This window comes from Leptidea sinapis, chromosome 21, assembly GCF_905404315.1.
Source record: "Leptidea sinapis chromosome 21, ilLepSina1.1, whole genome shotgun sequence".
NCBI classification, from domain to species: domain Eukaryota; kingdom Metazoa; phylum Arthropoda; class Insecta; order Lepidoptera; family Pieridae; genus Leptidea; species Leptidea sinapis.
In genome coordinates, this window is record NC_066285.1 from 9,403,191 (window position 1) to 9,418,139 (window position 14,949).

At 35.3% G+C, this 14,949-nt stretch overlaps 1 protein-coding gene across 1 annotated transcript; it reads right to left on the reverse strand.

Moving 5' to 3' along the window:
- Window positions 1–11,649: 11,649 nt before the first annotated feature.
- Window positions 11,650–12,054, reverse strand: LOC126970725 (acid shock protein-like). The gene has a single exon (XM_050816819.1). The coding sequence runs from the start codon at window positions 12,052–12,054 to the stop codon at window positions 11,650–11,652; it is 405 nt and encodes a 134-aa protein (XP_050672776.1).
- Between the last annotated feature and the right edge of the window lie 2,895 nt (window positions 12,055–14,949).

A 14,949-nucleotide genomic window follows, 5' to 3' on the forward strand; every position in this document is an offset into this window, starting at 1 on the left:
TCATAACCATAATGTTAACACCAGGAACAGACATAAACTTATGATGCCTACTACGCGGCTAAGTCGAGTTAGTAAGTCTTTTGTGGGGCGATGTATATGCTTTTACAACAAGATCCCAGAAAATGTTCAAAATAAAAGTATAGCGTTATTCAAAAGAATTGTTAAAAAACGTTTGTGTGGTAAAGGTTACTATAACATAAATGACTTTCTTAATGATACCACAGATTGGGAATGGAGTGACCGCCCTCAGGCTATTAAATAATAAGTTTAATTGTACAATATTACTTTGTAAACATATTTATTCGATGAAAAAAAAAGCCCGCTGAGTTTGTTGCGCCCTTTCTTCTCAGGCCTGAGGCATTCATTTTAGAATGGGTGGTAGTTTTTGACTTTCAATAAGTGATGTCACATCCTATTTTGAATAAAAATATTTGAATTTGAATTTGAACACATCTGTAAAACACACATGAACATTTAAAATTTAGTCTCATCGTAATGAGGAGAGTGTTTGTCTATATATATAGTTTACGCTTTAAATTTATGTTCCTTTGAGAGTATACAATAGGACTGGCAAACATGTACTTCTTTAGCAGGACAGTTGCTGTTTGAAGAGCCATTCCTGTTGTGTCTGATGATGATGAAAGGAATATTTCATGTTGCCTTATACCGTCGCTCTAGTAGAGAATCTTTATAAATGTCACCACAAATTCCTCAAACAGATGCAAAAGGAAGTAAGTGTTCGTAATCTTGACAAGACCCCAGCCATACTCTGCTCATTTAAAAAAAATACAAAATCATTAACATGACGCATACAAAAGGCGTTAATAACTTGCTCTGTAGTTAGTACGGTGAGTTGATAAGTACCTACTGGTAGTGTATACTATTTGTAAAATGAAAATCTTTTTCGATAATAATTGAATTCTTATAATCTAATAGTTTATGACAGCTTTAGTTTATCTTTTATGTGTTAACGTAAACAAATACAAACGTACTTTACAATTTATATACTTTATAAATGCTAAAATCCACCGCAAAAGTAAATTCTAATTTTTTATTTCAGTTTCAATAGCTATACATCAGAAAAAATGCAGCATATATATGTTTATAAGCTCTGACAATTTTCAACATTTAAAAGTTCCGCGATCCAGGTTTACGCTGGAAAACTACGAAAAGCGTCGATTTCGCGCTCGAGTGTGCGTGCGGCACATCTGTCGCGAGACGGGCCGCGTCCGCGCCCGCTTCCGCTTCGCTGACATCGTTCCAACATTCCGCGAATGTTCCATTCTCTAAAACTTTATATATTACATTTACCAGCGCGAATCATTTAGGAAGGCTACGTGAATTTGTTTGTATCAACAATTAAATTGAAATGAAACCGCAAATTATATTTATCAAAATGTTAGATCACTTTTATGTACGAAATATTTTTGATAAATGGTAGAAACAAAAGTAATGAAAAAACGTTACGCTTGACAATAAAATTAATAATAAGATGCTTTTGAGTTTCTCTTTGCTTGTTTTGTATCTTAAAAAAGTGACGAGATGTCATCATCAAATTCATCAGCCGGAAGACGTCCTCTGCTGGACAAAGGCCTCCCCCAAAGATCTCCACAACGATCAGTCCTGGACTGCCTGCATCCAACGTATTCTGGCGATCTTGACCAGATAGTCGGTCCATTTTGTGGGGGGCCTACCAACTCTGCATCTTCCGGTATGTGGTCGCCATTCGAGGACTTTTCTGCCCCACCGGCCATCTGTCGGTCGAACTATGTGCCCTGCCCACTGCCACTTCAGTTTCGCAATCATTGGAGCTATGTCGGTGTCTTTGGTACAGATCTCCTTATTTCTGATTCGATCTCGCAGAGAAACTCCGAGCATAGCCCTCTCCATTACCCACTGAGCAACCATGAGCTTTCTCATCAGGCCAACAGTGGCCCATCACAAGATGTCATACTTGCAATAAAAATAAATTTAACTATTTATAACTAAAACTCCTATCCATTCAATTGAACACTTAACGTTCATCCATTAAAAGCACTTACATATTTGATAACACATGTCATTGACGGTCCACGCAATGTAAAATCCAGCGAATATTCATTAAATATCGTCCACGCTAATTGTCAATTGGCTTGAATCACAGTCAAAGGTCATAATAATTTAATCAGCGCCGAATACAGTGGTTTCATCTGTGCCGGTGATAGGCGCCGCCGTGCATTTATAACACCGCAACCGCATTGTAACCGAGCGACGGAAAATGTTTTTCACAAAGGCTTCTGCTCTGTCTGTAATTTAACGATAATTACAGCAATTATTATATTAATTTTATTGGAAATGTGTTTACGCCGGCCAATTGGAAATGGTCTGGAAATTTCGTTGTATGTTATGTATATATGTTATAGTTTGTAAGCAACGTTGTCCTTATAGCCTGAACACATGGTCAGATTTGGTACGGTAGCACCATGGGACGGTCCGGTGGACGCCTCGCACCAATCGGTTCGGCGTCGTACTCAGTATGGTCGGGAAAGTACTAATATGCTGCGACATACCATCGAATATGGTCCGCTACTAGACCGTACCAAATCCGATCATGTGTTTAGGCTATTACAATCCTGTGTAATATATCTGTCTCTATCATATCAAAGCGTCCATGATTATATATATACATAGCATAATATGAACTTTGTGTAAATAAACAGTTTTAATACATTCAATGCACATTAATAATAATCCATTCTACGATCCCCAACACCGAGCACTGAAGTTACTTAAGCTTTAGTTTCACAATACATTTTCATTCAGCAATAACAAGAGCGGGGAAGTTATTAATAAGGCTAATATGATTAGTTGCTGTTCGCTTCTAACTTAGTGTTTGCTTCGCGAAATAACTCTGAGACGCGCCACGAATTAAATGCAATGCTATCGCATGCCGTTTCTAATATGGATCATAATTATACCTATTTTATTATAAGCTTTTGTTATAAAGAATTCATTTAGCAGCTGTAAAGTAGTACCTTTCATTAACGTTAACCATTACCTTCCTTAAGAACGCAATATACACAGAAAAAATATTGGTGTTAAAAAAAAACTATACTCATATCAGTGTTAAGTTTTTGCATGCTTTTAATTTAAGTTAGATAGAGGACACATTGTAATATTTAAGATCTGGACATACCCTATTCCATAGCAAAATAAATAATTTCATTTCATTTCATTTCATTAAAAGCCGGCAACGCTCCTGTGAGTCCTCTGGTGTTACAAGAGAACGTGGGCGGCGGTGATCACTTAACACCAGGTGACCCATACGCTCATTTGTCTTCCCTTTTCCATAAAAAAGTATGTTACACACTTGGATCATTTATACGTGTCAGAACAGTTCTGCAGATCAGTGTTTCTCAACCTGTTTTAGCCCATAACATTTCTAAAATTTTTAGACCCCCCTCCCCATACGTAATAATTATTAAACTTTAAAAATTGTTTAAGTAAGTAATAAGTTGTAAGAAATATAAATGATAAATTTTAGGAAGAAATTACTATAAAATTGTCATCAAACCTTGAACTTGTAACATTTCATAACATATAATGAAAACCTGAAATACAAAATAATTTTAATACTAATTTTTCTTCCTTGCCCTTGATGCTTGCTGCACAGAGCTTTTATATTAGGTTCCAATTTACATTGCTTTAATCTCAAGTGCCCGCGTTGTATTATATCTTTTTACTTATTTTATGAGTAAATCAGCACTAAATCGAAATTCAGCTAAATATGAAGAGGGAAACAATAATAAAAGTTTTCTTCCACATTCTAAGAATTTGCCTTTTTTGTTAAATTTGCCACCGACATCTAGCATTGTACTTAAATAACCCAATTTTACCCCCCCCCCCCCCCCCTTAACTATCAAATTGCTCCCCTGTGGGGCGTGGGCACCACTTTGAGAAACGCTGGTCTGTAGACTGTGACATACAAATCACAAGTGTAAGACGTAGCTTGTCACGCACACTAAAGTAATAAACCTGGGTTTTCGTCGGTTGTCTAAAAGCGAGAGGCTCTATCTAGAGGCGTATAAATTATGTAAGGTTACACAAATTTAGGATAATGCATTTTCATATACAAGTAGGTTATAGTATTTTCTTTAATTGACGCGAGTGTATTGTAAGTTAATTCAAAAAACGCGAGTTATTGTAACTGTATTTTTTATATAAGTTATATGCGTAAATTTACCATTTTTATTATTATTTTAGTTAACTTGACGTTTCATGACCTTTCCAGACCACGTTCTCAGGGGACTGCGGTTGAAATGAGTCAAGATAGTATTTGTCATAGTTGTCATTATGAAGTTTAGCACCATTTGTTACCTTGGAGGTGGTATTTGCTGTAAACAGATGATTTTTGGCAAAATGTACTGACAGTGTCCTCTTCTTTTTTGGTATGTGTAGTTGCGATTTTTCTATTATTTCGTATTTTCATTTCATTCTTGAACTGGAATTTTATAAATTAATATTTTATTTTACTTCGCGTTGTCAAAAGTACACCCGATTTTTCGTAAACGGGAATAATTTAATTTAAAAATGGAAATCAATTAAAGTAAGCCCTCTGTAACAATTTGTCTATAACAGGGCTTATGTAGGGCTCGTAACTTGCGGCTTCAAACAGAGGTTTGTTTTGTAAACTATATTTCATGAGCGGCACGACTAGTTCGGGAATTAAGCTACAATTAAACGGTCGTAAATTGTAAGTTTGGGTCGGGTCACTTCAGGGGATCTCAGTGGCAATCTATCAATTATTTACGTCGCTCTGGCCCCGCGCTGTCTACCCAATAATTCCGTTCCTGTCACCTGTACGCTAAACTGATTTTCAACTCTATAATTTTAGCTTGGCTTATTTGTAATTTTAGTTTACTCTTTTGTTGTGTTATTAATAAACGCGAAGGAAATTTATTCCTAATTTCAAACTTTTTTCCTTTATACCTTTGTCACTACAGAATTACATATTTTCTTTTTGGAAGAGGAGGACAAACGAGCGTACGGGTCACCAATAAAGTGATAACCAATGTTAAGTGATCACCAATGCCCACATTCACTTGCAACACTAGAGGCATCACAGAAGCGTTGCCGGCCTCTCGTCGTCGTATCGTCCCAGAAAAACCGCACAAGGAAGCTCATTCCAGAGCTTTGTAATATGTGGAGGAAAGCTCCTTGAAAACCGCACTGTGGAGGATCGACATTCATCGAAATGGTGGAGATGATATCCTAATTTGTGGCGTATTGTGCGATGGTGTAATTCAGCAGTGGAATTAGTTAAAAATAAATGCCTTTTTTAACTACATAATACTTGGATTTCACTGAGTTTAACGGCGGAGTTCAGTTCAGAAAGATAATTATTCGGTATTAAATTTAGTTTAATAATATATAAATGGACAGAGAGGCACTCAGAAATCGAAGTGATTAATACAATAAGAATTATTTGATCGTTTCATATTTTCAGGATCAAATAAGAGAAAGCCCCCTCAGATTACTGCACCCGTCCTTTTTTGGTTGGATTTGTGTCATATTGAATTTTGACATTACTTTTCATTAATTAAAATACATATTATAAAAGTTTCACCTAATCATTCACAACAAATCATAAAGAGAAAGATATTTTCATGTAGTAAACAATATAGTGGTCATATCTGGCATCTCTAATGATCAGTTACTTAGCTCAGTGACACGGGCGGTAAGGGCTGCTACACACACTGTGGTCAATCGATCTAAGTCGGTGACACTTTGCCTCTGGCTTCGCAAGCCGGTGTCACCAACTGCGTCTTGGGGTACGAAACTACTGCTATTACTCATAACTTATTCATCGTAGATATATCATGCTGAAGCATAAGGGTTAATTTAGATGTGTGGTTTAAAAAACACTCATCCCTAATCAGAGTTTAATATTGATAAACGCTCGGCGAAAGGCGTCGCGTCTTAATAACATTTTATGTGTAAACAAATATTGAATTGCCTATACGTTTATTTTTTATTTAAATAAGGGACGAGACGAGCTGGACGATCAGCTTATGGTAATTGATACGCCCTGCCAATACGTTCCAATTCAAAAATCTGAGCGACGCTACAATTGCGTTCGTCACCTTGAGACATAAGCTGTTTAATCTCATTTTCCCAGTAATTTCACTAGCTACGGCGCCCTTCAGACCGAAACACAGTAATGTTTACACATTACTGCTTCACGGCAGAAATATTTCTGCATTATATATTATATACCAGAGTATATATCCCTCTTTATAAAATACGTTGACAAAGCTATCCAGCGAATGAGCGCTAACGTTATAAATATATTAAAAATTTTCATTTCTTTATTTTCTTATGGAACAGAAGGACAATCGAGCCTGCGATCCTGATGATATGTGGTCACAGCTCCCAATTTTCTCTTACAATACCAAGTTACTAAAGCGCCGCTTATCTTTAAGTTCCATATCCTCGAAGCATAGCTAACTCAAACCCTATTGCTAAGACTCCACTCACTGTCCGTCCGTACGTCAACTGCATGTATATAACATATACATAAACCGCAATACAATCAAATTGCTGAAGTTTTGACAAGGTGTGTATTGCCACTATTAAAACAAACTTGATAGTGAGACTTGACATCTTTGTCTCAAGGTGACGAGCGCAGTTGTGCTGCCGCTCAGAATTTTTGGATTTTTCAATAATCTCGAGCGGCACTGCATTGTAATGGGTAGGGCGTATCAATTACCATCAGCTGAATGTCCTGCTCGTCTCGTCCCTTATTTTCATAATAAAAAAATATATAAAGACAAGATGGCAATAATAAACAAATTCTAAAATGACCGCTACGCATTAAATTTAAATATTTCAAAAAGAATTTTAAAAGCACATAGTGTTATATTTATTATATATATTTATAACTCCGACTCGCCCTTTACTGGTTTTTTTTTAGGTAAAAATGTTGAATATGAGAATAGTTTATTTAATTTAAATTAAATATTTATCTATATATATAAAAATGAATTGCTGTTCGTTAGTCTCGCTTAAACTCGAGAACGGCTGGACCGATTTGGCTAATTTTGATCTTGAATTATTTGTGGAAGTCCAGGTAAGGCTTAAAAGGTGAATGAGTATGAAAGTGTTCGGAATTAAGTAAAACCAACAATTTTGTTTTTCCTTTGATGTGTCCCCCGTCCTCCGATATTTGTTTTGTATGGACATATTTTCTATGAGAAAATTTATTGACGCACGGTTTGACAGTTCTGCTGTAAAACAATTTCATTACAACAACAGGGAGCATATATTTTTATTATATTGTAAAAATCTTACCACGATGGCTTTGACAATTAATTATTAAATAACCAATATGGCTGTACGGGCTTGAATCCTTTGCCAATCCTAATAATGGATGAAGAAACCAAAAAAAAAAAATGTATGTCGCAAACGTCAGAAAATTTTAGGAACCAACTTCACCCTGTTACTTTTGTGTTACAGTGATGCGCGTGCATCTTAAAATTTCACTCTCATCATTTTTTCGTAACGCGCCTAAAGAAGTATAACTTCAATAAAAATCCTCTCCTAAGTATATCAAAGTTGAAACATAATTAATAGTCACTATTATTATCTAAACAATTAACTGTTCTTTCCTATAAAATATTAAACAATTAAAAATCTTATAAACACCAAAGAGGCGTCGAAGCTAACTTAAGCCTTTTATTCCTTTAATTCCTAAGATGAATACTCTTAAGAAGAGTACAGTCGCGCACATAATCTATTTTAAGTAAACAAAATAATCAAAAGACCATAAAATTAATTTGGAATAGTATTTTATAGATAAATTCAAAGAATCCTTATCAAAAGAAATTATATACATTTTATAATTTTTTTGACAATTGTAACTTGTTGTTGCTTGTAACAAATATTACAATAAATGGTCATAGTTCCTGAAAAACGTTCCAAGCCACAAACATCACATTTTAAGGAATTCATGTTTAAAGTTTAGTGAATATTAGACGTGTCTTCCATACATGTGGGTTGGGCTTCTAAGGCAAGATGTAATTTAAAGAGTGACAGTAGAGCTGCCATTTTTTGTCAGTCCGTTAATATGAATCATGTGACCAGTTTTGTGTTCTTGACTCAATTTCGACATGACTGTGTTTTGGAACGTTTTTCTGGAATTACGTCCAAATATTCTGCTTATTTACACCAGAGCAGACGACGTGGTTACAGTTGCAGTTATTTTGTTGAGAGTATATTAAATTTGCTAGTAAATAAGACCAAAAGGGATTTTTCTACTGGATTTATATGGATATAATTTTTTTAATACAACCTACAATCAATGTAACATTTGAATATGTAGGTTGTATATTTATGTACGTTGAAGCAGAAGTGAGTCGACGCCAGTGAGACATCGCCTTTTATATATATCTCCACCAAAAGAAGGAGTCCTTTCACTTTCTGCAAAATATTAAGTAGCAGAAGGTTCTTAGTCAAGTAAATACAAGTAGCTAATGAGCTCAAAATTAAAAAATTAGATGATCTGTAAGTTCATGTGTTCTCTTTTTATATAAAAAATCTTGATGTTTCACATCTTAGATATAATTCCAAGTTTTACCAACTGTTATAACATAAATAAATGCAGCAATTATTAAAAAGAATAAGCTATTTATATAATATGACTAATATATTAGTATTAAACTATATCAACTAATAAATATAAGTGGCATTTCAAATATAGCAACGCGTTATTATAATACAACAAGATAATTGACTTTTCCCACGTAAATAATTTAATTTAGGATTGCTACAAAACAAAAATATAATAAAATTTAACACTTATGTTAGCGACTGTACCAGCACCATAAGAGCCCCGTATTGTCTTGACGCCATCAGTCACGAGAATTGCGAAAATTGTAACAATACCGGATTAACAGTTGACGCCTTTATAAATATTCATTTTGGGAGCATTAAATTTGAGAGCCGTTTCAAGGGAGTTGCTTTGTTGTGTGACAGATGTGTTGACTAACTTCAGCTATGTCAAAAACACACAATTATAGCTATATTTTGATTTTAGGTAATATGTTTGAATAACTCATCCGTTCAATATAATTACATACTACACCATCCCAGTAACTTCGTATTTATGCGACAACTGGGCCGAAAATGCTTTATTCATTGCGCACAAATATAATGTAAGAGTGTGTGTAATGTGGCACTACTTAATAAATAAATAAAATTCTAACGGTTCTCTCTAAAATGGAGTCTCATGTCAGAGTTTTGCGAGTCAACATCTCCAGAGGATGCCTTGTGCGAAACACGTGTCGAATTGCTTGAAGACAAATATTGGCGGAATTAATAAAACTTAAAACATTTGAAAAATTGTAACGGGGTTTAGCAGACTGATGAAATGTATGAAAATCTATTCTCACCATTTTCTCAAGTTTTTGTCTGTTTATTGAACATTGTATAATTATTTTAATATGAGGGAAAAATAATACTTTCAGGTGAAATGATTTAAATAAAATTGATAGTTGTCAGGTTGTTCTGTAGAGACCAATGACGTTCTATACATATAAAACGTCATTGGTAGCGACAAACACCGGGCTAGTTAACTAGTTAACGAATTAATAATGTTATTTTTTTCGATGTAAAAATTCTGTTACATGTAATAATAATTAAAAAGCCTTTTTTTTATTTTTTATGACATTTTAAGTAACATTATAATAATAGTATAAAGAGAAAAGATTTAATTTTTTAAATTATGTTTCATTGTAAAAGAAAAACTCAAAAATACTTCATAATGCTGTTTAGAGATCAAAATGAAATTTTGCAATGTTATACTGAGTATGATATTATGATTGTTTTTTAAGATTATTGTAATGTTCGGAGGTATTGTTGACGACCGATAGAGCCGAATGGTTAGTGACCCTGACTACTAAGCTAGAGGTCCCGGGTTCGAACCCCGGTAGGTGCAATCATTTATATGATTAAATATGGATGTTTGTTTCCGAGTCAAGGATATGTTTTTATGTAAGTTTAAGTAAAGTAAATAAGTAGTAAGTACTTATATTGTATTAAATATATCGTTGTCTTGTACCCATAGTACTGGCTATGACAATTTGTGTAAGAGTGTGTCAATATTATTATTATAAAATGAAAGTCGAGCGTTCAACACCAGAGCTGTGTGACTGACCTGTGATCTGTCGCACGTACAACTTAAATTCACTTATTAACGATAGGGTACACACGAGTTTATAGATACTTATCACAAATGAATATAAATCTACCTACATTACAATTATTTATTAACAACATTATGTAAAGTATGTGCGGAAAATTATCATTGATAAAAGAGGACAAAAAGCAATACTGGTTTGGCGCCGTTTCTTTTGTCAGTGAGCGATTTATTTCCGAAGCGAATATATATTTAATTGGCATCAAAATAAATTTTTAAAGAATAAATTTTGAAAAAAAAAATTGACTTTATAACCCGCTATCACATATTATCATATAAAACAAGTAATTATCAGGCGTGTGCTGCTAAAACTATTGAGGTAAAAAGGCAAGAAGCCGAGTTATTAATAATAATAGTATAGGTTCATTTTAATAATTATATTTCACTGGCTGACCCGACAGACGTTGTCCGGTACATAAAAAATAAATAACTGTTTTTTTATGAATTTATCAATAATATTTCATAACATCAAGAAGAATTATTTCGTAAAATATGCTCCCTGTTGCTATAATGAAATTGTTTCAAAGTAGAAATGTCAAACCGTGCGTCAATAAATTCTCTCATATATGTCCATACAAAACAAATATTGAAAATAAAAATAATTATGCCCCCAAATTGATATAAAAACTCTCCTATCTCTCAAGTTGGACTTAACTGTAACAGCTCGATCCATTTGACCGCGTGCAACGTAGAGCAGCTCGAATTGACAGGGACCCAGTGCTCTGTGAATGGCTGGATCACTTGGCGTTGCGTAGAGATGTCGCTTCATTGTGTGTCTTCTATCGCATTTATCACGGGGAGTGTTCCTAAGAGCTGTTTAACCTGATTCCTGACGCCGAATTCCACCTTCGCACGACACGCCACAAGTTAGGATATCATCCCCACCATCTGGATATGTGGCGGTCCTCCACAGTGCGGTTTTCAAGGAGCTTTCTTCTACATACTACAAAGCTGGGGGATGAGCTTAAGAAAAAAAAACTGCACTCTGGATACGCCCTGATGAGCTACACCTTACCCTACGCGAAGAGTGTGCGCGGGCTTGCAGTAACCAGACGCGTTTACAGAAAAAAGCGGGACTAACCTATCCCCAATACCTACCCTGTAACTAATCCCTAATTGTAGGTATCTGGATCTAAACCCTTGTGCACGTATCCTAGCTAGTGTACCTACGGGCCCTACCTATTATGTTCCTAACGCCCTAGCCATGGTTAGCCATAGGGTTCGAATGAAATATATGAATAAGTACGGGATTGTCTGTCACCAGGAGACCTGGGGTGACAGACGGTAGGTGGGTAGGAGAGAGGGTGTGTGTACGTCGTGCAATCGCGTCGGCTAAAGGTTTCCTGACCGCAGTGAGAGGATGCTTAAAAGCGTGGAGTAGCTACACTAGCTCTTCTAGCGGGTGCTAGGGACTTCTAGTTTCTTCCAACTACACTAGCTCTTCTAGCGGGTGCTAGGGACTTCTCATTTCTTCCAGCTGCACTAGCTCTTCTAGCGGGTGATAGGGATGTCTCGTTTCTTCCAGCTGCACTAGCTCTTCTAGCGGGTGCTAGGGACTTCTCGTTTCTTCCAGCTGCACTAGCTCTTCTAGCGGGTGCTAGGGATTTCTCATTTCTTCCAGCTGCACTAGCTCTTCTAGCGGGTGCTAGGGACTTCTCGTTTCTTCCAGCTGCACTAGCTCTTCTAGCGGGTGCTAGGGACTTCTCGTTTCTTCCAGCTGCACTAGCTCTTCTAGCTGTTGCTAGGTACTTCTTGTTTCTTCTTAAGAGGGGAAGTGATACTCGACTCAGTTCTTGATTCCAATTGACTTTATTTACCATTATCTATATTATTTATACCGAAAATGATTACAATAGTTTGCTGTCGGTATGTAGCAGTGTTTATTAAAAATGTTGCTTACTTATTGCCAAAACTTAATATTCATTACAAAATATTACACGTGTATCCTAAATCGAATAGTTACACAAGCGACCTACATTTACAGTCCAACATACCTACTGCTTGTTAAGTTAAAACTTGGTTCGTTAACATTTATTTATTACTACATTTTAATAAGTATTTCGTTCAACTAAAATAATTTTAACAATTATAATTACTATGAGTCCTATGTATTTATCTTATTTATACACTAGCTGCAACGCAACAACACAATGCAACATTTTTTTTCTTAAATAAAATTTCTAAATTAAACGAAGCCTAAGTGACTCCTTATTACATCAGCAACCTGCCAATAAAAGTGCCGTCAAAATTGGTCCAGCCATTTCAGAGATTAGCCGGAACAAACAGACAGACAAAAATTGTAAAAATAAAATGTTATTTTGGTGTATCTATATATATATATATATTCATATACATGTTGTAAAAATGGTTATTTAAATATTACAAACACACACAAATTTATTTATATGTATAGAGTAGGTATAGATGTAAAGATTATATAACATAATAAGTAATAATTAATTATTATAAAGTTCTTATTGTTCAATGGGTTGAACACACTCCACGAAGTAATCCTCATTAAAATCCGTTCATTAGTTTAGAAGTTCACTGGAAATAAACATCAGTATTTTCTCTGTAACGTATTATTATTATAACACTAGAAATAAGGGATTGCTTGTAACTAATTCTAGTAGGCTTCATAAGATACATAATAGCTTTAAGGGTAAATGTATACACTTCTACAATAAAGTCCCAGCCACTGTTCAGGCATTATCTATAAATAAATTTAAATGTTTTATAAAAAAAATGGCTCTGTCGTAAATCCTATTACTCCAATGCTGAATATCTAAATGATCGGACAGCCTGGGACTAGATTGTGATTATTTTATAGCGATAGAAATAACTGTACAATATTGTATATTTTTATTGAAAAGAGCGCAAAAAAAAGAATGCTGGGAGAGTTTCTTGCGCCGCTTCTTCTCTCTCAGACGCAATTTGTTTCCGAAGCGGTAGTAGTATCTAGTAGTATAAGAAAGGACATCAAAAAGAATTCTAAAGGAATCAATTTTGAGAAAATAAATGCCTTTTATGCCTTTTAATACTTTTTTATTGTGAACAATAAAGAAAAAAAAGGAACCGGATCTATATACATTTCGCAGGGATATGACAAAAACAGTGATTTGATCAAATCTTGGAGGATGTTAAAATAACAACACGGTTTTATCATTTCTCGAAACGAATCTAGTGATTTGACCAAAATATTCCAGAGTTGGTTCCGTGAAACGGCAAAAAGTATTTTCTTTGGTATTTATAAGATTTATTTGGTATTACTTAGACATAATTTGGCAAGAATTTAGTATCGTGTGGCAGTTGGAGGGGGTGCGAGGGGAAGGGGGAGGGGGGTTGAGATGTCCTCTGTCCCCTGGCTCACTCACCCACTCCCATGAAAAGGTAACGCACCAGTTTCTTGAAAATCAAATTAATGTAACCTTATCTCAAAATAGATAAAAGTTTGTCTAAATGCCAAGTAGAAGCCCCGCGGCCTATATTATTAAAAAAAACCACGAAATGTTCCATTCCACTCCACCTAACCTGTTCGTGTCGGGGTATGACTTTTACATCCTAAATTCTTCTAGTCGCGTCACTCATTCTCATTTCACGGAACCAACCCTGGAATTTGATCAAATCATAAGATTTGTTAAGAAAAATGATAAAATCGTGTTGTTCTTTAAACATACTCCGTGATTTGATCAAATGACTTAGGGAATTGACCAAATCTCTGTTATTATCATTTCCCTGAGACATATACAAAGATATAAAACAAGTTCACATAAGCTGTTCGGTTTATACCGTACTGACTTACAACGCTGTCTTGGGTTTAGAACTAGTGTAGGCCCCGGAATATTGTAATGAAGAATAGAGTAACGTATAGTGGGGTAGTGAGGCGCACTATCGCGGTATCTTCACGCTCGCCCAAGCGGAAGCCTTCCGCTTCATCGGTCACGTCCATCCGATCCACGCACTCTGTCAATGAAAATATTATAATATAATATTTGAATATAAATACTATACAAATAAAACTACTGGGACCTCTCGCGTTGTAGATGAAGCTACAACCTGAGAGTTGAACAAAGCATACAAGATTTTTTCAACGATACATCACTCGAGCGGTTTGCTCGGTTGGGAAAGCGCTCGCACGGAACGCTAGAGGTCGCGGGTTCGAGTCCCGTATCGTTCATAAAATTTTGTTTTCAGTTTTATTTGTGTAATTAATCCCAGAAGTGAAAACGTAACAAATTGTTTAGATTTGAAATAACGATATCTCAAGTCAATTTCTAATATGCAAATATTGGCATTGAGTTCGTTATCAACTGTAAAGTAGATCCTGTAGATGAAGCCACAACTTGAGAGTTGAACAGAACAGACAAGATTTTATAAGCGATATGTCACTCGAACTCGAAAGAGCGCTCGCTCGGAACGCGAGAGGTCGGGAGTTCGAGTGCCGCGTCGTTCACAAAATTTTGCTTTCAGTTTTATTTGTGTAATTAATCCCTAATCCTAATAAACTTTAATAAAATAATTACCTACTAGTGAACTACGGCTGATTCGCTTAGATAACAATTAGTTGGTTACACTAATGTACAGCAAGAAAATAATGACTATACAATAAATACAAGAAATAGACCAATCAGAGACGGCCTCATAAACTAACGACCAGCTAACCTGTCAAAATATCATTTTTTTTTCACCTGGTGATAAGTGATCACCGCCGCCCA